Source organism: Hyperolius riggenbachi, chromosome 12 (genome assembly GCF_040937935.1).
Source record: "Hyperolius riggenbachi isolate aHypRig1 chromosome 12, aHypRig1.pri, whole genome shotgun sequence".
In the NCBI taxonomy this organism is placed as follows: domain Eukaryota; kingdom Metazoa; phylum Chordata; class Amphibia; order Anura; family Hyperoliidae; genus Hyperolius; species Hyperolius riggenbachi.
Genome location: NC_090657.1, coordinates 105,464,828 through 105,492,530, shown reverse-complemented (window position 1 = coordinate 105,492,530; position 27,703 = coordinate 105,464,828). Strand labels below are relative to the sequence as shown.

Genomic DNA, 27,703 nt, shown 5'->3' with positions numbered 1-27,703 from the left:
CAGGCTGCAGCCAGCCTAGTCTGCACCCAAGCACACCGATTCCCCCCCCCCGCCCCCTGATCGCCCACAGCACCCCTCAGACCCCCCAGACCACTGTTTGCACCCAATCACCCCCCTAATCACCCATCAATCACTCCCTGTCACTATCTGTAAACGCTATTTTTTTTTATGCCCTAAACTGCCCCCTGCTCCCTCCTGATCACCCCCCCACCCCTCAGATTCTCCCCAGATCCCACCCCCAGACCTCCCCCCCTGTGTACTGTATGCATCTATCCCCCTGATCACCCATCAATCACCCCCTGTCACTGCCACCCATCAATCAGCCCCTAACCTGCCCCTTGCGGGCAATCTGATCACCCACCCACACCAATAGATCGCCCGCAGATTCGACGTCAGATCACCTCCCAAGTGCAGTGTTTACATCTGTTCTCTACCCTAAACACCCACTAATTACCCATCAATCACCCATCAATCACCCCCTATCACCACCTGTCACTGTTACCCATCAGATCAGATCCTAATCTGTCCCTTGGGGGCACCCAATCACCCGCCTACACGCTCAGATTGCACTCAGACCCCCCCCCCCCCCCTTATCAATTCGCCAGTGCATTATTTACATCTGTTCTTCCCTATAATAACCCACTGATCACCTGTCAATCACCCATCAATCACCCCCTGTCACTGCCACCCATCAATCACCCCCTGTCACTGCCACCCATCAATCAGCCCCTAACCTGCCCCTTGTGGGCAATCTGATCACCCACGCCAATAGATCGCCCGCAGATCAGACGTCAGATCACCTCCCAAGTGCATTGTTTACATCTGTTCTCTACCCTAAACACCCACTAATTACCCATCAATAACCCCCTGTCACTGCTACCCATCAGATTAGACCCCTATCTGCCCCTAGGGCACTCAATCACCCGCCCACACCCTCAGAACGCCCTCAGACTCCAGCCCTGATCACCTCGCCAGTGCATTGCTTGCATCTATTCCCCCTCTAATCACACCTTGAGACACCCATCAATCACCTCCTGTCACCACCTAGCACACCTACCCATCAGATCAGGCCCTAATTTGCCCCGTGTGGGCTCCTGATCACTCGGCCAAACCCTCAGATCCCCCTCAGACCCACTTCCGACCACCTCCCCCGTGCATTGATTGCATCTATTTTCCCCTCTAACCACCCCCAGAGACACCCATCAATCACCTCCTGTCACCCCCCTAGCACTCCTATCTATCAGATCAGGCCCAATACAACCTGTCATCTAAAAGGCCACCCTGCTTATGACCGGTTCCACAAAATTTGCCCCCTCATAGACCACCTGTCTAAAATTTGCAGGTGCTTATTCCCCTGAACAGTCATTTTGAGACATTTGGTTTCCAGACTACTCACGGTTTTAGGCCCGTAAAATGCTAGGGCGGTATAGGAACCCCACAAGTGACCCCATTTTAGAAAAAAAGGCACCCCATGGTATTCCGTTAGGTGTATGACGAGTTCATAGAAGATTTTATTTTATTTTTTGTCAAAAGTTAGTGGAAATTGATTTTTATTGTTTTTTTCACAAAGTGTCAATTTTCACTAACTTGTGACAAAAAATAAAATCTTCTATGAACTTGCCATACACCTAACGAAATACCTTGGGGTGTCTTCTTTCTAAAATGGGGTCACTTGTGGGGTTCCTATACTGCCCTGGCATTTTAGGGGCTCTTTATCCATTCTCAGTGACTTTTTTGGGAGCAGCCTGGTCCTCTTTATCCATTCTCAGTGACTTTTTTGGGAGCAGCCTGGTCCTGGATATAGGGGCCTGATCGCATTGAGAGGGATCTACACTATCCCCGCACCACTCTTGTTCTTTCTAAAATGGGGTCATTAGTGGGGTTCCTATACTGCCCTGGCATTTTAGGGGCCCTAAACCGTGAGGAGTAGTCTTGAAACAAAAATGACCTATGAAATCCTAAAGGTACTCATTGGACTTTGGACCCCTTAGCGCAGTTAGGGTGCAAAAAAGTGCCACACATGTGGTATCGCCGTACTCAGGAGAAGTAGTATAATGTGTTTTGGGGTGTATTTTTACACATACCCATGCTGAGTGGGAGAAATCTCTCTGTAAATGGGCAATTGTGTGTAAAAAAATCAAACAATTGTCATTTACAGAGATATTTCTCCTACCCAGCATGGGTATGTGTAAAAATACACCCCAAAACACATTATACTACTTCTCCTGAGTATGGCGGTACCACATGAGTGGCACTTTTTTACACCCTAAGTGCGCTAAGGGGCCCGAAGTCCAATGAGTACCTTTAGGATTTCACAGGTCATTTTGCGACATTTGGTTTCAAGACTACTCCTCACGGTTTAGGGCCCCTAAAATGCCAGGGCAGTATAGGAACCCACAAATGACCCTATTCTAGAAAGAAGACACCCAAAGGTATCCCGTTAGGAGTATGGTGAGTTCATAGAAGATTTTATTTTTTGTCACAAATTAGCGGAAAATGACACTTTGTGAAAAAAAAACAATTAAACTCAATTTCCGCTAACTTGTGACAAAAAATAAAATCTTCTATGAACTCACCATACTCCTAACGGAATACCTTGGGGTGTCTTCTTTCTAAAATAGGGTCATTAGTGGGGTTCCTATACTGCCCTGGCATTTTAGGGGCCCTAAACCGTGAGGAGTAGTCTTGAAACAAAAATGACCTGTGAAATCCTAAAGGTACTCATTGGACTTTGGGCCCCTTAGCGCAGTTAGGGTGCAAAAAAGTGCCACACATGTGGTATCACCTTACTCAGGAGAAGTAGTATAATGTGTTTTGTGGTGTATTTTTACACATACCCATGCTGAGTGGGAGAAATATCTCTGTAAATGGACAATAGTGTGTAAAAACAAATCAAAAAATTGTCAGTTACAGAGATATTTCTCCCACCCAGCATGGGTATGTGTAAAAATACACCTCAAAACGCATTATACTACTTCTCCTGAGTACGACAATACCACATGTGTGGCACTTTTTTGCAGCCTAACTGTGCTAAGGGGCCCAAATCCAATGAGCACCTTTAGGCTTTACAGGGGTGCTTACAATTTAGCACCCCCCAAAATGCGAGGACAGTAAACACACCCCACAAATGACCCCATTTTGGAAATTAGACACTTCAAGGTATTCAGAGAGGGGCATGGTGAGTCCGTGGCAGATTTCATTTTTTTTTTTTTCACAAGTTAGCAGAAATGGAAACTTTTTTTTTTCTTGTCACAAACTGTCATTTTCCGCTACCTTGTGACAAAAAATAATATCTTCTATGAACTCACTATGCCTCTGAGTGAATAATTTGGGATGTCTTCTTTCCAAAATGGGGTAATTTGGGGGGTATTTATACTATCCTGGAATTCTAGCCCCTCATGAAACATGACAGGTGCGCAGAAAAGTCAGAGATGCTTGAAAACGGGAAAATTCACTTTTTGCACCATAGTGTATAAACGCTATAACTTTTACCCAAACCAATAAATATAGGCTGAATGGGGTTTTTTTTTATCAAAAACATGTTTGTCCACATTTTTCGTGCTGCATGTATACAGAAATTTTACTTTATTTGAAAAATGTCAGCACAGAAAGTTAAAAAAAATCTTTTTTTTGACAAAATTAATGTCTTTTTTGATGAATATAATAAAAAGTAAAAATCGCAGCAGCAATCAAATACCGTATATACTCGCATACAAGCCGAATTTTTGACCCCCAAAAAGGGGGTCAAAAGTTGGGGGGTCGGCTTGTATGCGAGTCTTCCCTGGTGGTCTAGTGGTGGGTGGTGGGTGGTCGGGTGGTCCGCGCCCCGCTCCCCCCCCTCCCCGCTCCCCCCGCGGCCGCCGCTGCTATTTTACCTTTTTAGACAGCGGCCGCTTCCTAATCCGCGTTCCTCTTCTTTCTCAGAGTGTCAGTGTATCACAGCAGCGCGCCGGGCGCTGCTGCTGTGACGATGCAGGGGGCAGGAAAGAGCGGTTCCCTTGGTAACGGCGATACAGATCGCCGTTATAGGGAGCCGCGCTATTTCCTGCCCCCTGCATCGTCACAGCAGCAGCGCCCGGCGCGCTGCTGTGAAACACTGACACTCTGAGAAAGAAGAGGAGCGCGGATTAGGAAGCGGCCGCTGTCTAAGAAGGTAAGATAGCAGCGGCGGCCGCGGGGGGAGCGGGGGGGGAGCACTACCCACCTATGCTGGGCACTATACTCGCTAAACTGGGCACTATACTAGCTAAACTGGGCACTATACTAGCTAAACTGGGCACTATACTGGCTAAACTGGGCACTATACTGGCTAAACTGGGCACTATACTGGCTAAACTGGGCACTTTACTAGCCATACTGGGGCACTATACTGGCTAAACTGGGCACTATACTGGCTAAACTGGGCACTATACTGGCTAAACTGGGCACTTTACTAGCCATACTGGGGCACTATACTAGCTAAACTGGGCACTATACTGGCTAAACTGGGCACTATACTAGCTAAACTGGGCACTATACTGGCTAAACTGGGCACTTTACTAGCTAAACTGGGGCACTATACTAGCTAAACTGGGCACTATACTGGCTAAACTGGGCACTATACTGGCTAAACTGGGCACTATACTAGCTAAACTGGGCACTATACTAGCTAAACTGGGCACTATACTGGCTAAACTGGGCACTATACTAACTAAACTGGGCACTTTACTAGCCATACTGGGGCACTATACTAGCTAAACTGGGCACTATACTAGCTAAACTGAGGCACTACCTACCTATACTGGGCACTATACTGGCTATACTGGGCACATTTACTAGCTATACTGGGCACTATACTAGCTATACTGGACACTACCTACCTATACTGGGCACTATACTAGCTATATTGGGACACACTGGGGGGCTGCACCAATCCAGCATTTCCTACCCCCGGCTTATATGGGGGTCAATCATTTTTCCCTGTTTTTTCAGGGAAAAGTTGGGGGGTCGGCTTATATGCGGGTCGGCTTATATGCGAGTATATACGGTAGCACCAAAAGAAAGCTTTTTTAGTGACAAGAAAAGGAGCCAAAATTCATTTAGGTGGTAGGTTGTATGAGCGAGCAATAAACCGTGAAAGCTGCAGTGGTAAATGGAAAAAAGGGTCTGGTCCTTAAGGGAGGTAAAGCCTGCGGTCCTCAAGTGGTTAAGTGATGTGATTTTATAAAAATCCCCTATAACATTACATTAGCAAAAGCTTTTAAAATCTCTAGCGTTTAAAAAGCTCTTATGTGCACCAGCCCTGAATCGGCCCTGAAATGTATTACCGTTGTTGACATCTTTAGTTCTGCCAGGTGATCTGTACGGAATGTTAGTTACTAAGAGTTCTATGCACAGAGGGAGATACTGCTTGCTTGGCAGTTGGAAAATGAAGTTATTTTCCACAATGCAACAAGGTTCAGACAGCAAACTGTCATGACATCACACTGTGAGGAGTTTCACCACAATATCAGCCATACAAACCCCTCTGATGATGTATTCGAGAAATGTTATAGATTTCTCGTGGGGAAGGTACCATCAGCTACTGATTGAAATGAAGTTCAATCCTGGGTTAAAGTTCCTCTGTAAAGCCCAACTATCCCAAAAGAGAAGAACTCAAAATATGAAAACACAGGTTGTCTGGTGTAAATTATCAGTAACATAATTTTTTTGACATAGTATTTTTTCTAACTCAATGTTTACATTGTTCAGATACAATTGAGATCACTTAACTCCTGGGTGGAAAATCATGTTTTCTGTGAAGTGAAGTATAAGCCTGGATGTACAGCAGGCTGTACCACCTACACAGCTCCTATCCCTCTCTTGTGCCAATATCATCTGAATATAGATGATTGGGTGGGGAATAGTGCAGGTAAATAAATATGCAGAACTGTCCATGCATAACATAACATCTTATAAGCCCTGCATGGAATTTTCCACCGTCCTACAGCTTTCATCCCTCTTTTCCACACATTTCTCATGCAGGTACTACATCTGTATGAGCCCCCTAACCTGCATTCTGGGACAGCAACAATACTGGGAGGCAAACATGCAAACTCTCCTCACTTCTCCAGCAAGATCCAGCAACATACAACAGGCAGGGAACACAGAACATGTGCACATGCTATTTACATACTTTGCGGGAGAAAAAGAGACAGGAATCCCGGCACCTTCCGTCTTTGTTTATTATAAGGACATTGCTCCAAATGGTAGAGCAGACATCAAAGCAGACAAATCAGACTTTACCTCACTGTGCAACACATGCTATTTACACACTTTTCCCTTGGCAGGGAACACAGGACATGTGCGCATGCTATTTACACACTCTTCCCTTGGCAGGGAACACAGGACATGTACACATGCTATTTACACCCTCTTCCCTTGGCAGGGAACACAGGACATGTGCACATTCTATATACACCCTCTTCCCTTGGCAGGGAACACAGGACATGTGCACATTCTATATACACCCTCTTCCCTTGGCAGGGAACACAGGACATGTGCACATTCTATATACACCCTCTTCCCTTGGCAGGGAACACAGGACATGTGCACATGCTATTTACACACTCTTCCCTTGGCAGGGAACACAGGACATGTGCACATGCTATTTACACACTCTTTCCTTGGCAGGGAACACAGGACATGTGCACATGCTATTTACACACTCTTCCCTTGGCAGGGAACACAGGACATGTGCACATGCTATTTACACACTCTTTCCTTGGCAGGGAACACAGGACATGTGCACATGCTATTTACACACTCTTCCCTTGGCAGGGAACACAGGACATGTGCACATGCTATTTACACACTCTTTCCTTGGCAGGGAACACAGGACATGTGCACATGCTATTTACACACTCTTCCCTTGGCAGGGAACACAGGACATGTGCACATGCTATTTACACACTCTTTCCTTGGCAGGGAACACAGGACATGTGCACATGCTATTTACACCCTCTTCCCTTGGCAGGGAACACAGGACATGTGCACATTCTATTTACACCCTCTTCCCTTGTCAGGAACACAGGACATGTGCACATGCTATTTACACACTCTTCCCTTGGCAGGGAACACAGGACATGTGCACATGCTATTTACACACTCTTCCCTTGACAGGGAACACAGGACATGTGCACATGCTATTTACACACTCTTCCCTTCGCAGGAACACAGGACATGTGCACATTCTATTTACACCCTCTTCCCTTGGCAGGGAACACGGGACATGTGCACATGCTATTTACACCCTCTTCCCTTGGCAGGGAACACAGGACATGTGCACATTCTATTTACACACTCTTCCCTTGTCAGGAACACAGGACATGTGCACATGCTATTTACACACTCTTCCCTTGCCAGGGAACACAGGACATGTGCACATGCTATTTACACCCTTTTCCTTTGTCAGGAACACAGGACATGTGCACATGCTATTTACACCCTTTTCCTTTGTCAGGAACACAGGACATGTGCACATGCTATTTACACACTCTTCCCTTGCCAGGGAACACAGGACATGTGCACATGCTATTTACACCCTTTTCCTTTGTCAGGAACACAGGACATGTGCACATGCTATTTACACACTCTTCCCTTCGCAGGAACACAGGACATGTGCAAATGCTATTTACACACTCTTCCCTTCGCAGGAACACAGGACATGTGCAAATGCTATTTACACACTCTTCCCTTGGCAGGGAACACAGGACATGTGCACATGCTATTTACACACTGCTACACGCTTCCTACAGTAATGCTGGGAAATGTAGTATGGTTTGCATTGTTCTACCTACCTTGAATATCATATGGTCACTCCTGATTGACCCACTCATCAGTTGAATTCTAGACAATGCTGTATTTCGCCTGCTCTTCAGTCCAGAGCACATTTTCTCATGGGATAGGTATTCCGTCCACCACATTCATTTTAAATTATGTTTATACTGTATTTACTTAGCAATCTGATTGCTATTAGAATTTGCCTTGTTTCCTTTACCCTGCCCTTCCCCAATGCTGGCAGCGTTCACCCATCAGTAATGTAACACCTTTCACATCATCGGCGGTGTAATGCCATGTAATGTAAACATGTGTCTTAATGGGTGATCCAATTTACATGTATTGAATGAGGCGTTGTCACTCTGTACCCCACTGTGGCCAGCAATAGTGCTGAGCTGTGAGTACCACTGCCTGTACAGTCAATTTGATACAAACAAAAATTATAACCTGGGATCTAAAGGTGCATACACACATCCAATTTAGATCAGCCAATCACTGACCAATTTTACCAACCCCAAGGAGTATGAGGGCTAAAAGACTTAAAGAAAACCTGTAACTTTAAAAACCTCCCCTGGGAGGTTCTCACCTCGGGTGGGGGAAGCCTCCGGATCCTATTGAGGTTTTCCCCGTCCTCCTCGGTCCCACGGCGGCGACGAAAATCCTCCCGGAAATAGCAGGGATGTAAATATTTATCTCCTCGGCTCCAGCGCAGGCGCAGCATCGGCTCTTCGCCTCGGAGATAGGCGAAAATAGCCGATCTCCGTCGGGTTCGCCTGCACAGTAGAGCGAACCCGACGGGGATCAGCTATTTTCGCCTATCTCCGTGCGTAGAGCCGCAATAACGCCTCTGCTGAAGCCAAGAGAGGTAAATAAATCAGCGCTTATCAGGCTTGGCGAGCCAGGATTGCAGGTTGCTTCGGGGGAGCCAGCACTGGATTGCCTGCAGCTATAGGGGAGGGGGAAGCCTCATTGGGACCCTGAGACTTCCCCCTCCTGAGGTGAATACCCACCAGGGGAACATTTTTTTTGTTACAGGTTCTCTTTAACCTCCTTGGCGGTAACCCCGTGTGTGACACGGGGTAAGCCGCCGGAGGGTGCCGCTCAGGCCCTGCTGGGCCGATTTTCATAATTTTTGTTTTGCTGGACGCAGCTAGCACTTTGCTAGCTGCGCCAGCACTCTGATCGCCGCCGGCCCCTGCCCGATCGCCGCTATCTGCTGCGGCGCGGGCCCTCCCCCCTCCAGACCCCAGCGCTGCCTGGCCAATCAGTGCCAGGCAGCGCCGAGGGGTGGCCCGGGACTCCCAATGACGTCCCGACGTCAGTGACGTCGGTGACGTCATCCCGCCCCGTCGCCATGGCGACGGGGGAAGCCCTCCAGGAAATCCCGTTCTATGAACGGGATTTCCTGATCGGAGATCGCCGAAGGCGATCGAAGCGGGCGGGGGGATGCCGCTCAGCAGCGGCTATCATGTAGCGAGCCCTCGGCTCGCTACATGATTAAAAAAATTTTTTTTTTTTTTAAAAACTGCTGCGCTCCCTCCTGGCGGTATTTTTCATACCGCCAAGGAGGTTAAAGTGATCCTTAACTGAAAAAAGTAAGAGTTTCACTTACCTGGGGTTTGAACCAGCCCCCCAGAGCCCCCCCTGTGCCCGCGACATGCCAAACCGATCCTCCGTTCCCCCGCCGCGACTTACTTTTGGCTCTGCCGAAGGTCCACTGCGCCTGTGTGGCCCCTTGCCACGTGTATCCTCGTAAGCGTTAACGATATCTAACACATTCTGCGCAGGTCCAGTTAGACATTCTCTTTACTGCGCCTGTGCAGGACAGGTTCAATGGCGTGAACGCTTACGAGGATACGAGTGGCAAGGACCGCGCAGGCGGAGTGGACCGCCATCTGATCAGTCGGCAGAACCGAAAGTTAAGTCACTGCGGAAAAACTGAGGATTGTTTCAGCATGCCGCGGGCACAGGGTGGCTGTGGGGGGCTGGATCAAGCCCCAGGTAAGTGACACTCTTACTTTATTGAAAGTCAATTGTGGCCCCCACAATACAAGTGATATCCTATGTGTTTTACCTTCATTGTACAGCAGCCGTTTCCTGCGCGATCGACCAATATCTTGCTCGATCCACTAAGCTGGTCGATTCTACATGAAATCAGCCCATCATCGATTGGGCATACTGGAACACACTTGATTCTCTCTCAATCCTTTAAAATGATCGAATCAAATGGTTAATCGCACAGCGAAATCGCTAGATGTATGGCCTCCTTTAAAATACTATGTATAGATTGTGTTATATCTCATACTACATGGAAGTGGTAAAAATGACCAGTCAAAGTTGGATGCGTATATGCACCCAATTTTGATTGACCAATCAGTGACCAATTTTACTACCTCCGTGTAGTATGAGAGCTTACCTACACAATTGATCCACGGTATTGTTGGCATATGTTGGCCCTCATACTACATGGAGGTGGTGAAATCAGCCAATCCCTGGCCAATCAAAATTGAAGGTGTGTATACCAGGCTTAAAGCCTCATCTACACCCGGCGGCTGGATTATCTGCCGGATCGCCTCTTCCGCGTCCCTGCTCGCCCGCGCCGGATTCGATACCTGCTCGTCCCCGCGCCGCTTATCTTCCGCTCGATTCCCTGCCATTGTCCCCTCGCGGTGAACAGGGAATCAGCAGTAGCAAGATCCGACCTGTCGGATCTTATCAATCGAGCTCGATTGATAAGCCACATCGCCGCCTCAACTACCCGTGTAGATGAGGCTTAGAGCCCAATCTACACGATACGATTCTTTATACGATTCGATTACGATTCTATTTACGATCCGATTAAATCCGTCAAGTCCGATCAGGATTCGATTCAATTCGATTTGCCAGTTTTGCAATGGCAAATCAAATTGAATCGAATCGAATCCTAATCGGACATGTTGGATTTAATCAGATCGTAAATAGAATCGTAATCGAATCGTATAAAGAATCGTATTGTGTAGATTGGGCTTTAGTCCACCAACAAAAATTTAATTATGGCTGTGAAGTTGGTTGAGAATGGCGGTGATTATTATTGGTTGTTTGGGGTGAGGGTAGATGGCTTTGTACTGTATCAAGCATTACAAACTGGGAGTGGTTCAATCAACCTTCCAATCAGGGCTAGATTTGTGCTCTTTACTACCCAAGGTCACTGTCAGTAGCCCCCCCCCCCCCTCCCCTCAGTATAGATAGCCAGATCACCCTATCTCTCTAGTATAGATTGCCAGATGATCCTTCCCTTTTCCTACAGTATAAATATCCTGATGACCACCCTCCCCTCTAGTATAGGTAGCAAGGTGACCCATCCACCCTTGATCCTGAGGTGCCTTAGGCCATAGCCTATATGACCTTGGCTTAAATCCGGCCCAGGTTCCAATAGCTTTCTGCTGAAATGTAAACCTAACTGAGAGGTGAAGGGTAATAAAGAGATTGCACCTATTGTATCAATTTCTTATCAGGTACAATTATAATCTGTAAGATCAAGAATCTATCGCATAGCATATCGCATATAGCCACGTATGTATGAGTGCAGCAATTAATTAGTTAACATCTCTACTCCCTGTGACTCTGAAAACCATAAAAAGTGTTAAAAAAAAAGATCCTGCCACTGTTTAAATTTTTTTTTTAATCGAGGTAAAAATTCACAATGTGACCATGTATTTAGGATTATGTTGTGGCCTTGCAACTTCACATTCCCTATGAGCCTCTATTCTCCCAAAAATGTAAAAATTACGTTATTTCAGGCTATATTTTCTTGTTTGACCACAGGGGGGCACTGCACATCTCTGTTTATTACAGCTACCTGAAACAGTTTATATGGTATTAAAGAGGGGGGGAAAAATCCTGCAATAACTTGTTTTTAAAGCATTAAAGATAAACAAAGGCATATCACTACCCCAGGCAATGTGCCTTTTAACTTGACATTTATGAGTTATAAAAACCCAAGTCATTCACATCTCATTTGTAGTTGTGTACTAAGCAACTTCAATTATGCGCTTGATGCTCGTAATTAAAGAACCACTTCTAAACGACACACTCCTGATAGAGGAGTAATGAAAACGGGCGGAAAAGAAGACATCTGGATGGCCAGTTGTGGGGGGCTTTTTTCTGTGTCATGCATTATAATAATCACCAGAGTGGTTAAAAGAGGATTCACCTATTTATTAACAGTTATCAAAAAATTAGCTCTGATAGGAGGAAGAAATAGCTAATGAGGGCAAAGTGACACAAGGCTTCTGGATGCATATATCATTGATGCCAGGCCAGCAGCAAATAATGCCGGCTCCCGGTTTATAAAGCACTGCATGTGGCCACAATCTATCACAGCTTAGCACTTGAAATTCAGTTGCCATAATTTTCTAAGGTGAAAAAAATGTTTTTCTAAATTTATGAGCTGAATGCAGAAATATTGGCCATAAGCACCAATCAAACCTCAGTGAATCTTTTCAATACCGGCTGATAAGGCAACTAACGATTGCTTAATATGACTTTAACATACTGATTGAGCAATTTTTTTTAAAAAAGTGTGTCCTGAATTATTAGGAAGTGCAGAAGTGATGTCAAAAGTGCAGCAAAGCTGAGACACACAAGCTAAAGCCTATTGATGTCTTTCCCAGGCTTTGCTACCTTCAGCCATCATAATACCTAAGAAGTCTGATCCTGTGTCTCCAGACTGCATGATGCTGGTCAGAGTGAGTGATTCGAAAAGAGATGCAAGTATAGAGGTAAGGGGCAGGTGTGTGAAAGTTAGGGTCAGGGGAAAGTTATACAGGAAAAATGTAATAGGTATAGGCTCAAGGCTTGGGTTACAACTACTGGGATAGGAAATCAATGTAACCAAGAAGTAATGTTAGTGGGTGGGTTGGGGGAGTACGGTTTCATAATGCATATGTATGGTTATTTGGGAATTTATACTGCTTTTTTTGGGATGGGAGCATTTGAGGGTAAAAGTAAAAGGGTCATTCTAAAAGTAACAACTGTTTTCATTCAATCAAATAAGGAAACATTTTATTTATCTTAGACACACTATGGGTATCATTCATAAAGGAGCTGTCGGTACAGGGAATCAGTGCGGGAAAACACCGCTGCCGGTGTTTTATACTTCTAGGTGGGCATTCATAAAAAAACATCCAGGTGCGGTGGCAGTGCGGAGATTCCCCGAACTAGGCAGGCGGTAGGCTGGCGGTAGGCAGGCGGAGACACGGAAGCTGCAGAGTTGATACATTTCTCCGTGTTCCGCTCTGCTGCAGCTGCCTGGGAGGTCTGTGTGTCTCCATTCACTTACATTGTTATCGCCACATCAGAGGGAGCGGTACTTCCCGACCTCACACCGCTTGCGGTGATCTTTATGAATAAACATTTTGCTACATTTGTTCCGATAATCACCGCACAAGGCGGTGATTTATCACTCTGCTCGGTAGTGTCATTTTTTTATGCGGAAAGAGCCTTTATGAATGCTGACTTTGCCGAGTGGTCGGTAAAGTCAGCTGTTTTTAGCATTTCCGCATGCGGAAATGCTTTATGAATGATAGCCTATATCTTAGTGTATATTTTTAAAGGTTTTCAATCCCCTTGCTGTAGTAGTACCACACTCCTTACCTATGAGTTAAGGGAATGTAGGGGATGGGGAGGTTTCATCAGGAGCGCAGCAATTGGGTGGTGTAGAGGTAGTCACCGCATCGGGGCCCCGAAGGGCCCTCCCTCAACTACAGCATTAGCTCTCTATTGGTCCTGTGCTCATAATAATCACTTCTATAGATGCTTTGAATAGTGGTAATCATTAACAAGCTGTTCCTCATTCCCTCTGGCACTGCCAATGCCATTGGCAGGGTTTGTTGCGCCATATCAATGGTTATGTATAGAGTGCTTGGGGGGCCCCATTGTACAACTTGAATCAGGGCCCACAGCTCCTTAGCTATGCCACTGGGTTTCATATTAATGTTGATTAACAGTTACTGGCATTCTGAAGTCAAATGAAAAGCAGTGCAGGGAGAGATTAAACTCACAGATAAAAGTTAATTAACACAAAAAGAATACCTTCTGTAGCGGATAAAAGCAAACCACTTATTTTCTGGATGAGCCTTGTAAAATGATCTGTGGATACTTTACCACACCTCCAAGACTTATGATTTTGAGCACAACTATATTTTAGTGCGACAAACAACCCCACTGTAGTATTGCCCTTGGTCTTTTAGGGTGTTTATAACATACCTGAACTGTTTCAAGTGAAAAAGGTTTGTTGTGAAGTTTCAAAGCAGAAAAAGTTTCATTAGGCAAAACCAAAAAAGTTCTATCAGGTATTTCCTCTTAGAAATTTCAACCTCATCCTATTGTTCTCTTTCAACTGCTAGTTAGAATTAGGACCAAATACCTCCAAAGGTTTCACAGTCCAGCTTAGGGCCTGTTCAGACTACGGCGATTAGCGGGCGATACCTGCTAATCAGCAAAGCGCTAGTGCCATTTTACCCTATTGCAGTGATCTCACTGCCGCGAATGGAGCCGATCTTGCAAAACGCGTTACATGGAGTGCTTACAAAGTGCTGATTGCGATGTGTGAGCAGTGTTTTTACCACCCTAACTGCAGTAAAATCATCCGCGTAAAACGGCAGCTACCGTTTTGCGATTTATAGTGTAAATCACACATCACCCCAGTACTGCAAACTCTTCACTGGTTGCCAGTAAAATGGAGAATCAATTTTAAGATCTGCCTGCTGACATTCAAGGCTCTACACCACATGGGACCCAAATACATAGCGGATCTATTGGAACTTTATGCCCCTCCACGCACCCTCCGCTCTGCCAACAAGATGAAGCTGGTTATTCCCAGGATACACTTAACATTTGGTGCTCGGGCCTTTTCCTATGCAGCCCCTACTCTATGGAACTCACTTCCACAATCAGTACGAGAGGCTCCTTCTCCGGACAGCTTTAAAAAAAGGCTAAAAACTCACCTCTTTTCCCTAGCCTTTGAGACTGCATAATGCAGGGTCACAGTGCTTTGAGTCCCCAGGGAGAAAAGCGCTATATAAATATTATTGTTATTGTTAAATGGGCTCTTAGAGGTGATGCTGCTCATTGGAGGGAGCTGCATATGGAAGGGAGGGAAAACGGAACGAGTGCGTGCTCAAAATGGGAAAGTAAAAAACTACATGTACAGGAGGCCTGGGGGGAAGTTTCTGCACACGGAAGAGTGAGCTTCTTGCACAAAAAAGGGGGTGCAGCACATGGGGAGCTACAAATGGATTTGAGGAGAGCTCGTGCACTTTGGCTGCTGTACCTAAAATAATGTACTTTGTGCACATAGAGAGCTGCAGGTGAAACTGGAATGAGCTCCTGAACATGGGTGAGGGGCTGCTGCACAAGGAAGAAGGAGCCTACTGTATGTGGAAGAGAGAAGCTGCAGTAATGGAAGCTGCCCATTAATTGGGGGTGGCACAAGGGAGCTAACAAATCTATACTAATAATTTTACAAGCTGGCCGCTGTGTGCCTGTATGTCCTTCTGTCCTGCATATGCCCCCTCCTGCCCCACTCCGCTGATTGGCTGGGGTGCTGTGTCCTTCCAACCTGCACACACCAAATCCTGCCATGTCCTGCTGTGACAGCGCGTGCAGTATATCCAGAAAAATGTTGCCTGCACTTCTGCCCTGCGTAGCGTACTGCACGCCACCAGCTAGTAAAGTTTAATTTTAGCCCTGGTTAGAAAATGAAAGTGAGAATCTGACAGGCTGCTAAGGAGGAAGCACAGACAGTTCTACGTAAATAGTGAATACTATGATGATGGTTTGAGTGAATTTAGAACACATTCACATGATCAGTGATTTATTTCTGTTTTGTAAGCATAAGGTGAAAGAAAAAACAATTATAAAAACAGCTCAGACCTGCTGTGAACAAAAGAACCTACAACTAGCAACGGAGATTAGAAGGCGGTCAGATATGCAGAACAATCCAACCATCTAATGATTTTTTTTCTTTACATGATCATTACCTTAACAATGCACTGGATGAGAGTGTGGGCTAATAGAGCAGGGGAAGGCAAGAACATTGACAGGGTAATGGCCTATCTCAGGGGTAACAACCTTAATTATGAATCGTGTTCACCCCCCCTTTAAAAAATAAAAATCACGCAACAGGTTGCTGCTCCCTTGTAGCGACCAACAGTCTGCTTTACCCAAATGAATGTGGCGAAAATCATGTGAAGTTTATAAATACAATTAATCATCAAGCTTAGGGCTCGTCCCCAATATATGTGGTTCCATGCTTTTTTTCAGGACACCTGTGATTGTGTTCGCAATGACACGCACCTTTTCAAAGGTATTCTGCCATGCAGTGCGAGCAGCAAACAAAACAAAAGCTGCATTTTGGCGCCTTTACAAACACATTCATTATACAAAGAGCAAACTGAAAACGTACAGAAAAACATTTGTGTTCTTGTCTGTACCTTTTATATTTTGTAGTGCGTATAAGCCTTTACATATATAGGATATAGATATCAGTGCAAGAAATAGATAAGCTGGCATAATAGCAATAATATGTGTCCTTCGTGAAAGCATTTTATACAGCTAGTATAAAAAATAAGCTAGTAACTTTGAGGCTGTGCCACCATCATTTATCACAGATTTACAGTTGATTCCACTTACCGTCATCCACGTAGTCGGATGTCAAGGAGACCTCATCTGATGCCAAGGAAGTGGCATAGCTCAGACTGTGGTTATCATCAGTGTCCTGACCTGCTGCTGCATTAGCTTCACCACCTAAGGAAATCAGGAAACTATTAGAGGAATATCAGTAACACAAGCAAGAGGTGTCAATTAAAATGTATGCTGGCCATGCACAAATAGATGTTTCTGCAGTCTCCTTAAAATATTGATGCTAAAACAAATGCAAATAGGTCTTAAGCGATCATTTGAAAGTAGTAAACTAATATTTGAGAATGAAAAACATTTTAATTAATTCATCCTCCGTGACTCCTTGGATTTTATGATTGTTTTACTGACTCAAAAGTGACATCAAGCAATCCAGTGGCGTAGCAATAGGGGATGCAGAGGTTGCAATCGCACTGGGTCCCTTGGGCCAGAGGGGGCCTCTTGTAATTGCAGTATTAGCTCTCTATTGGTCCTGTGCTGGTAATAATCACTTCCATAGATGCTTTGAATTGTAGTAATCATTGACAAACTGTTCAGCTCTCCTTGTACCTATGACACTGTGTTTGTTCTTGGCAGGTTTTGGTGCGCCGTATCAATTGTTATCTATAGAGTTGCTTGGGGGGGCAATGTAAAACTTGCACTGGAGCCCATGGCTCCTTAGCTACGCCACTGAAACAATCGCAGTTAGAACATGTGAGACCAGCATTAGCTTAAGGGCTGGTATACACAAGCCAGCAGTCATTCTCAATGAACAAATTGATTGCACCGGCCATTGGTGGTGTGTGAACTCCATGGCACACCAATCAGAGGGAACCAGTGAGAAATTATTTTACTGGTGACTTGCTACTGTGTTATGTGCAGCACACCAATCGATGCATACGTTAACCTGCAGGAGCTTGTTGTAAATAAAGTATGGTCAGAAAAGCCAGTGCATATGGTCTACAGTGTTTTTGTGTTTTCTGATGATCAATAAAAAAATCAGGAAATCAATCGTAATGTTCTTTTGCCTGCAGATTCTCTCAATTGTATACAGGCTTAAGCTACATTCACAGTGGTGCATTGCAATGCGGCATAACGGACAATTTATTACGCAGTTCGCCACACTGCAATGCGACCTATGTGACGTTCACTTGGGTGTTTTGCGGTATAACAACGTGGGGAATTGTAAATTGGGGGGTGCATTACTGCAAAATGTATGCTTTAACAGTGACAATAAAGCATAACGAGCTATGATTAAGGAGCCATTCTTGCTCCGATACGCGTGAGCTTTTTACCTGTATGCTGAGATGCTGGATTTGGAATAAAGAATTTTCTATTTTTTTACCTTACTCATTGGTGCAGCGGGATTTTCTTGTGTACAATTTGATGCTGGTCTGGACTCCCTGATCCCATTGCTGGGTGAGTGTATGTGTAGCAGCCCTTTTTCTACACTACTCGACAATAAAGCATACTTTTCCTTGGCTGTATGCTTCACTGTACTTCACTGTATGTGGCGCAATACACGGATAATGTGCGGTGCTGCTTTCCCAACCGATGCATTGCTTTCCTGCTTTCACTGGGAACGCAACGGCCACTGTGAACTTAGCCTAATGGAATTCTCCATTCTTCACGGTAATGTATACACACAACTATGTACTAAACTAAAATACTCTCTCTGGGGGTGTTCATATACTTGTAGGGCAGCTGAATATGTACTGCTGTAGTCTGACCTTCATATGGCTATTTTCTTACCAGTATTGTCATGGACCTGAAGCCTCCATGTGGCCAAGCATTCCTACGCCTACAGAGAGTGGTTATAAAGGAGTTGAGAGCAAACAGCAGGTGTTCCTCTTTAACCCCTTCCTTGCCTGATGGCTAACCCTTCAGCAGCCAAATAAAGTAAAAGTTTATTTGGCTGCAGGGCTGAATTTTATCCTGCTGCTGAGGAAATGCACCTTTTCCAGCTTGGCAGGCTAGGCAAGGTATGCAGAATGAGTGGCAGGGAGCTCTTATAGTTACTTGACTTCTCGCTTTCAATCACATGATAGGACATGTGATTAGGATCCACGAGACCATGTCAGTGTTACAGCGCCACCCGGTAGCCGAAAAAGGGGTGATGGAAGACTCTCTTCCATCACCCCTCTTCCACCACCGGGTGGCGCTGTAACACTGACGCAGTCTCCTGGATCCCAATCACATGTAATATCATAATCATATCATGTGATCAGGACCCAGAAGACCTGTTGGAAGTTCAAAGCTGTCAGTGGAGGAATAGAAGAAGCCGTCCGGAGCAGGTAACTATAGCTGCTCGCTGCCACCCGCTTGTTAGGCTGCACTAGGCAGCCAAACGAGATTTGCCAGCAGAGGTTTAGAGAGCACAGCAGCTTTCAAATGAAAAATTTCATGGGAAGCTTCTAATGAGCTAATACTCGCTTATTCTCATGCATAACTGGGACCTCCACTCTTTAACCACTTTACCCCCGCCCGTACGAATTTCTCCGTCCCTTTTTCCATCCTTTAACCCCCAGGGATGGAGAAATCCGTACTTTCCGTGCTCCCGCCGCTGCCCGTGCTCCCGCACGCTGTAGCACGCACTCCCGCGGGTAAACACGCCGCCCGCCGCTCGCCCGGAGATCAATGAACGGGAAAATCCATTCCCGTTCGTTGATCTAAGCCCCACAATGATCCGCTGCTTCTCCGCTAAGCAGCGCGATCATTGTGAAAAAAAAAAACCCGTTCCCAGCCTCCTAGTACTTCCTCCAAGCGTGCGGAAGGACGCTTGGAGGTCGCATTAAACAAAAAGTTACTGTTACCATCTTGTGGCCAAACAGTAAAACTACACCCTAAAGCATTTTTCACATACAAATACATTACATACACACAAAAAATTAACTCATTACCTCCCACACTCCCCATTTTTTTTTTTGTAATAAAAAAAAATTAAAACATTTACAAATAAAAAAAATACATAAATAGTTACCTTAGGGACTGACCTTTTTAAATATTTATGTCAGGAGGGTACAACATTGTTACTTTATAAACTATGGGCTTGTAATTAGGGATGGACGCGCAACTGAAAAAAATGCACCTTTATTTCCAAATAAAATATTGGCGCCAAACATTGTGATAGGGACATCATTTAAACGGTTTTATAACCGGGACAAATGGGCAAATACATTTTATGGGTTTTAATTACAGTAGCATGCATTATTTAAAAACTATAATGGCCGAAAACTGAAAAATAATAATTTTTTCCCACATTTTTCCTATTTTCCCATTAAAACATATTAAGAACAAAATAATTCTTGGCATAATGTCCCACCTAAAGAAAGCCTAATTTGTGGCGGAAAAAACAAGATATAGTTCATTTAATTGTGATAAGTAATGATAAAGTTATAGACGAATGAATGGAAGGAGCGCTGAAAGGTGAAAATTGCTCTGGTGCTCAAGGGGTAAAACCCCTCAGTGGTGAAGTGGTTAAACGATGCCTATACAGGCAGTTTTCTGCTTATAAACGACTCAATTTACAACATTTCAGAGGTACAAATTTGTCTTCATGTACAAAATACTCGTTTTTTTAATCTTGTTATTGTTGTCAAACGTTACAGTATTATATAAACTGTAATAAGTGGTTTAAAACACTTTAACCTCCCTGGCGGTCTATTAAGATCGCCAGGGCGGCTGCGGGAGGGTTTTTTTTAAATAAAAAAAAAACTGTTTCATGCAGCCAACCTTCAGTTGGCTGCATGAAAGCCCACTAGAGGGCGCTCCGGAAGCGTCATTCTGATCGCCTCCGGCGACCAGAATAAACAAGGAAGGCCGCAATGAGCAGCCTTCCTTGTTTTGCTTACATCGTCGCCATAGCGACGAGCGGAGTGACGTCATGGATGTCAGCCGACGTCCTGACGTCAGCCGCCTCCGATCCAGCCCTTAGCGCTGGCCGGAACTTTTGTTCCGGCTGCGCAGGGCTCGGGCGGCTGGGGGGACCCTATTTCGCCGCAGAGCGGCGACGATCAGGCAGCACACGCGGCTGGCAAACTGCCGGCTGCGTGTGCTGCTTTTTATTTTATCAAAATCGGCCCAGCAGGGCCTGAGCGGCGACCTCCGGCGGTGATGGACGTGTATAGTCGTCCATACCGCTGAGGAGGTTAAAAGCAAATTGAAAACAACCAAAAAACATACAGTAGTTTGCAAAAGTATTCGGCCCGCTTGAAGTTTTCCACATTTTGTCATATTACTGCCACAAACATGAATCAATTTTATTATCAATTTTATTGTAATTCCACGTGAAAGACCAATACAAATTGGTGTACACGTGAAAAGTGGAACGACAATCATACATGATTCCAAACGTTAAGAAAAAAAAAATTGCAAAGTGGGGTGTGCGTAATTATACAGCCCCCTTTGGTCTGAGTGCAGTCAGTTGCCCATAGACATTGCCTGATGAGTGCTAACGACTAAATAGAGTGCACCTGTGTGTAATCTAATGTCAGTACAAATACAGCTGCTCTGTGACGGCCTCAGAGGTTGTCTAAGAGAATATTGGGAGCAACAACACCATGAAGTCCAAAGAACACACCAGACAGGTCAGGGATAAAGTTATTGAGAAATGTAAAGCAGGCTTAGGCAGCAAAAAGATTTCTCAAGCCTTGAACATCCCACGGAGCACTGTTCAAGCGATCATTCAGAAATGGAAGGAGTATGGCACCACTGTAAACCTACCAAGACAAGGCCGTCCACCTAAACTCACAGGCCAAACAAAGAGAGCGGTGATCAGAAATGCAGTCAAAGTCAAGAGGCCCATAGTGACTCTGGATGAGCTGCAGAGATCTACAGCTCAGGTAGGGGGAATCTGTCCATAGGACAACTATTAGTCGTGCACTGCACAAAGTTGGCCTTTATGGAAGAGTGGCAAGAAGAAAGCCATTGTTAACAGAAAAGCATAAGAAGTCCCGTTTGCAGTTTGCCACAAGCCATGTGGGGGACACAGCAAACGTGAAGAAGGTGCTCTGGTCAGATGAGACCAAAATGGAACTTTTTGGCCAAAATGCAAAACACTATGTGTGGCGGAAAACTAACACTGCACATCACTCTGAACACACCAACCCCACTGTCAAATAAGGTGGTGGCAGCATCATGCTCTGGGGGTGCTTCTCTTCAGCAGGGACAGGGAAACTGGTCAGAGTTGATGGGAAGATGGATGGAGCCAAATACAGGGTAATCTTGAAAGAAAACCTCTTGGAGTCTGCAAAAGACTTAAGACTGGGGAGGAGGTTCACCTTCCAGCAGGACAACGACCCTAAACATAAAGCCAGGGCGACAATGGAATGGTTTAAAACAAAACATATCCATGTGTTAGACCAGGGGTCCCCAACCTTTTCCAGCCCGGGGACCACTTTCTGACCAAATTTTTCTCCGGGGTCCGGGGGGATGTTTGGGGTGGGGGGAGGGGAGGGTGTACAATGCGCGACCTAGTGGACAGTGTCATGCGCAGCGCGAGTTACGGGGGGGGGGGGGGGGGGAGTTCTGGGAGTTTAGTTGCCCCAGTATGGCTAGTATAGTGCCCCAGTATGGCTAGTATAGTCCCAGTATGGGTAGGTAGTGCCCCAGTATAGCTAGTATAGTGCCCCAGTATAGCTAGTATAATGCCCAGTATAGCGCCCTAGTATGGGTGAGTGGGTGGGTAGGTAGTGCCCCTCCCCCCGTGGCCGCCGCTCCTGTTACCTTAAGAGCGGGCGGCCGCTTCCTTCCTTATATTCCCCCAGGCGCCGCTCTCCTCTTATTAGCATCCGGTATTACAGCATCGCGTATTGCGGCTGCTGTAAGGAAGGGAAGGAAGCAAGACAGCGGCTTCCTGTAGCGGCGATGTGCATCGCCGTTACCATGGGAACCGCTGCCGCGCTTCCTTCCCTCCTTACAGCAGCCGCAATATGCGATGCTGTAATACCGGATACTAATAAGAGGAGAGCGGCGCCTGGGGGAATATAATGAAGGAAGCGGCCGCCCGCTCCTAAGGTAACAGGAGCGGCGGCCGCGGGGGGAGGGGCGAATAGCCAGACTGGGCCAGTCTAACACAGGGATCCCCAACCACCGGCCCGTGGCCCACTGCCGGTCCGTTGGCAGTTTTCTACCAGGCCGCAGCACGGTGGTTGGGGACCCCTGTGTTAGACTGGCCCAGTCAAAGTCCAGATTTAAATCCAATCGAGAATCTGTGGCAAGATCTGAAAACTGCTGTTCACAAACGCTGTCCATCTAATCTGACTGAGCTGGAGCTGTTTTGCAAAGAAGAATGGGCAAGGATTTCAGTCTTTAGATGTGCAAAGCTAGTAGAGACATAACGCTAAAAGACTGGCAGCTGTAATTGCAGCAAAAGGTGGTTCTTGTAACGATTGGAGAATTATCTCCGTGGTCAGCGCACAAAATACGCGCTGACACTGCGGAAATCCTCCACAAGCGTGTAATATAACAGAACCCAGCTATGGTGCTATGCACCTGTAGAGGGAAATTCCCACCGGCAGATGGAGCTGTGGAGTGCAGAGGAACACAGCCTCTGCACAGCCACAGATGCCAGGTGGGAATTGTACGAGTGGAAGAAATGCAGGGCAAGATAGCCCTTAGAGAGAGAGAGCACAGAGACAGAATGTATGTGTGTCCACCAATCTAGTCGCCACCCAGCGACGGTGAACACACAACAGCGGAAACAAAGTGGGAACGCAATCGCAAGAGTGTCGATTGCCAATAGTGGCACAAGACCGAATTACAGAGCACAAGTGTAGCAAGAAAGACATAGCAAATAACAATAATCAGAACGTCAAAGAAAATAACAAACGCTAGCTAAACGCGAACTCCGCACTCATTCGCAACAGCGAACGCGTTAAAGACACGATCACCGCGCGTTAGGCGCCCAGTGATAAGCATGCCACCCTAACTAACCAATGTAACACAAACACGAAATAGAGAACACGAACGCTTGCTAAACGGTTACCTCACCGAGCCTACAGCAAGTGTTCGTACCAGACAAGACAGAGAGAAGGAGTAGCCAGCAGCAACCGCAGCTCTGGCCTACACTCCCAGACAGAGCACAGAAGGAACCACCGCCACTACCGCTAGTGCGGATGCGATCCAGACAGACAAATAGATGAAACAACCAGTAGCAACTGCTGCTCTGGCTTGCACCCCTAAGACGGAATACAGACAGAACGATTTCCTGTCGACCGCCGCTGGCAACAAGACAATCGCAACAGATAGGTTGTATTATCTGTTTTACCTTGTACTGTCTGACTACGCTAGAAGGGATACCTAGTGCAGTCCCAAGGAATTACATCCTGGGCCTCCATAACACCTGAGCAGTGCCACAGGCTGATTGCCTCCATGCCATGCCGCACTGAAGCAGTCATTTCTGCAAAAGGATTCCCGACCAAGTATTGAGTGCATAACTGAACATAATTATTTGAAGGTTGACTTTTTTTGTTTTAAAAACACTTTTCTTTTATTGGTCGGATGAAATATGCTAATTTTTTGAGATAGGAAATTTGGGTTCTCATGAGCTGTATGCCAAAATCATCAATAAGAAAAATAAAAGGCTTGAACTACTTCAGTTGTGTAATGAATCTAAAAGATATGAAAGTCTAATGTTTATCAGTACATTACAGAAAATAATGAACTTTATCACAATATGCTAATTTTTTTTAGAAGATCCTGTACTTAACTCGGTAGGAGGAAGCCTCTGGATCCAAATGAGGCTTCTCCCTTCCTCCTCAGCCAGTCCGATCCATCGATGGCACCTTGAACAAACAGCCACAATAATATTTACATTCCCTGCCTGCGCAGGTACACTAGTGGCTTTCCTCTGGGGCCCTGGGAGAATTAGCCGAGCCCAATTGAGTCCATACTACTGTGCAGGCGCAGACGGCTGTGGCTTGAGTGGAAAGCTGATAGTGCCCCTCTGCATAACGCCGACAAGCGGACTTTTGGGGGGTGCCAGCACTGGAATGCATCTTCTGAGTGGAGGATAGGGAAGCCACTTGGGGCACTTTTGTTCCATTCAGGATTACTTTAAAAGAAACCTAAAATGAAACGAATATGGAGGCTGCCATATTTATTTCCCTTTAACCAATACCAGTTGCCTGGCTTTCCTGCTAATCTCTTTGGCTGCAGTAGTATCTGGATCTTACACCTGAAACAAGCATGTGGCTAATACAGTCAGCTCCGGAACAAGCAGAGCGAGTGGGCTTCAGAGAGGGGAGAGCGTCGTTAACATCGAGAGTGATGGGTCCTTGTGGCGTGACATTGGTGAGCTCCATTTTTTGTACCAGCAGTTTCTGGTTCTTAAGGGGCCAGAGACTGCTGGTACTCAAATGGGTAAAGGGCACCAGGAGTAAAGGCCCATACACACGTCGGATTTCCGTGAACGACGGATCGTTTGAACGTCCCGTTGTTCGACCGCTAAATCGGGCGTGTGTACAGACTGTCGTTCGCTTGATAAGGGTGAGTTTGAGCGATCCGCCGGGCTGCCCTGTTTATTTAATTTCAACAAATACCAGTTGCCTGTCATCCTGCTGATCTCTTTGGCTGCAGTAGTGTCGGAATCAGACACCTGAAAGAAGCATGAGGCTAATCCAGTCAGACTTCAGACAGCAGGCGTTCCTGAAAGATGTATTTCAGTGTATGCATTTGTATGAATATTTACATGCTGGGCAGCACGGTGGCGTAGTGGTTAGTGCTCTCGCCTTGCAGCGCTGGGTCCCTGGTTCAAATCAGGTCAACATCTGCTTTTGGAGTTTGTATGTTCTCCCAGTGTGGATTTTCTCCGGGCACTCCGGTTTCCTCCCACATCCCAAAAACAAACAGATACGTTAATTGGCTTCCAGGCTAACAGGGGAGAGGGTATGAGGAAAGAATTGCAGGGACATAAGTGAATTAGATGAGCATCACCTTTGCCAAGTTGGGCGGTGGTCCTGAACCTTATTTGTAGACACAAATCAAATTAACAAAGGGCTCCTTGGGACTCAACGGTGTATGCAAAATTGAAAAAACGTTGACTTATTGATAATACATATTGCAGGGCTAACTAGAAAAATGCACACAGAGCTATAAAAGCAACAGCGCTGTTGTCAATTAAAACCAAGCCAACATCCACACCATACTGACACACTTCACACCATACGCATCCAGATATTTGCGGGGTACCCCATGAGTGGCAAAAAAAATTGGCAATGGAATTAGTCCGCCTACGGGGAAAAAAAGATGAAAAGCAGCCTAGATTTTAGCACACACAGGTATATGTGGCAGAGTGTCCAATGTCCTCCAAATAGACGTGCATATGTCTCATTTAAGTGGGCTGGCACATGAAGAAACACATTCACTGCGTGTATATACTCATACTCACGACCTCCAAGTGTCCGTCGCAAGTTGAATAGGAGTGATACTTCACCTGGCTATTTTGAATCAGCCGCGCAGGCAGGCTGCACCAATTGTAATCCACAAAGAGGGGCCCCTCTGGGTGCGATCCGGTCCGGCGTGTGATCAAACTTCAGCAGCTGGGAGACCAACCAAGCGCATCAGAACCGCGATAAGCGTTCACCTCCACACGGCTAGCTCGCTCGTCACAGTCCATCCACGGGCATGAACACCCTTCACCGGTCGAGCAGCCAGCTTGCTTGGGAGGACGCCGCGCTCCACGCGCTGAAACAGATTCCCCAGCGCGTCACCGCCTGGTGAGTCCGCGGTCAGTAGGCTGGATGAAGGCGACCAATCGCCGACTAGTTTCGCTTGGCGTCACCAAGCTTCATCACGGCGGGGCTTGGAGACGTGAGCCATCCTCTTATACGGAATCCTCGACTCCTCCTCTCCTAACGCAGCAATGCTGTATTTAAAAAAGTAGAAGCTACAGCCATCCAATCAGGGAAGGCAGTAGTGAATCTTTATTCATCTGCTCTTGTATAAACTTTCTAGTCAAATCTCATTTTTCATGTAGCAAGTTGAGACAGAAGTTAGGCAGCATGGTTACAACACATATTCACATACAACCCATGTGAACCCATCCTTAACCTAATGCGGACGCATCGACACACGACAACATTAAATAAAGATCTATATGTGCTACTCATTGCAGAGCAAGACAAAGTATCTAACCGAACCTACTATTAGTGAGGTATGGAAATACAAAATTACTGTCCCAGAGAACAGAGATCAATTAGAAAGCATACTTAAAGGGAAGGAAAAAGGGGGGGGGGGGAGGGGGGGGGTTAATTGGCCATAGACTAAAGGCTCATACACACATCAGACCATAGTCTTTGAAAAATTAAAGATCACAGACCAATTTTACCCCCTTCCATGTAGTATGAGAGCCATACTCTACACAGGGCTTGATTCACAAAGCGGTGCTAACCTACTTAGCACGTCTAAAGTCTTTAGGCGCGCTAACCAGGGTGCTAAGTAGGTTAGCACCGGTTTTCCGGTGCTAACCTACTTAGCACCAGGGATGCTCGGATGTGCCTCATCCACGAATTCGGCAATCCGCGTGGTTGCAAAAAAAAAATCCGCATTCGGCCCCGCCGCATGCGGATTTTCGTCCGCGTCCACGCAACCAGGGCTGTGGAGTCGGTCCAAAAATCCACCGACTCCGACTCCTCAGTTTAGGATTCCACCGACTCCGACTCCTCTAATTTGCATATTTCAATTTTGTTGATTAAAAGTATGTAACATGAAATTCCTCTCTTAACTGCTGTTATAAACTGTTCTTATCACCTTGCTTCGACACCATCGTCTCACAGACTGTGAGATCACTTGACTCTCCACACAGCAAACAGGATATAGACTTGCTCAGGCTTCTTTCAATGTTTCCGTTATTTATTCAAGTCACAGGAATACAGATAGATACATTCATCATATCCTAGCCATGCCAATCTTCATGTTGCGTTATAAGCTCATGATTAGACTCCCTCTTGAAGTCAATCAGGTACCTTCTTCCTAACTACGTTACACTAAACTACATATGTACAGCATACATTATATCAGATTACAGAAAGGACGAACATGCTTAGGTCCCAGTCGGCCTTGCGAGCTAGTGCAGAAGGAAGAAGCAGAAGTGAGTTCTCCATTGCTCGCTCCAGATTTAATACCGGCTAGGAAAGAGTTAAATATGACATCATCTTCGCCACCCCCTAAATAAGTCTATTGCTGGACTCACTTGTGGTGTCATCATACACACCTACTCGATTAATAATCGATGAGGCACTTGACCCAG

The 27,703-nt window shown here is 45.9% G+C and overlaps 1 protein-coding gene across 1 annotated transcript in view; it reads right to left on the bottom strand.

Annotated features, from left to right (window-relative positions):
* SKAP1 (src kinase associated phosphoprotein 1) overlaps positions 1-27,703 on the bottom strand; it is an 827,172-nt gene that overhangs the window by 594,774 nt on the left and 204,695 nt on the right. Inside the window, exon 4 of the mRNA XM_068262705.1 lies at positions 16,471-16,584. Coding sequence (XP_068118806.1) covers positions 16,471-16,584 — 114 coding nt within the window. The remainder of the gene's footprint in view (positions 1-16,470; positions 16,585-27,703) is intronic.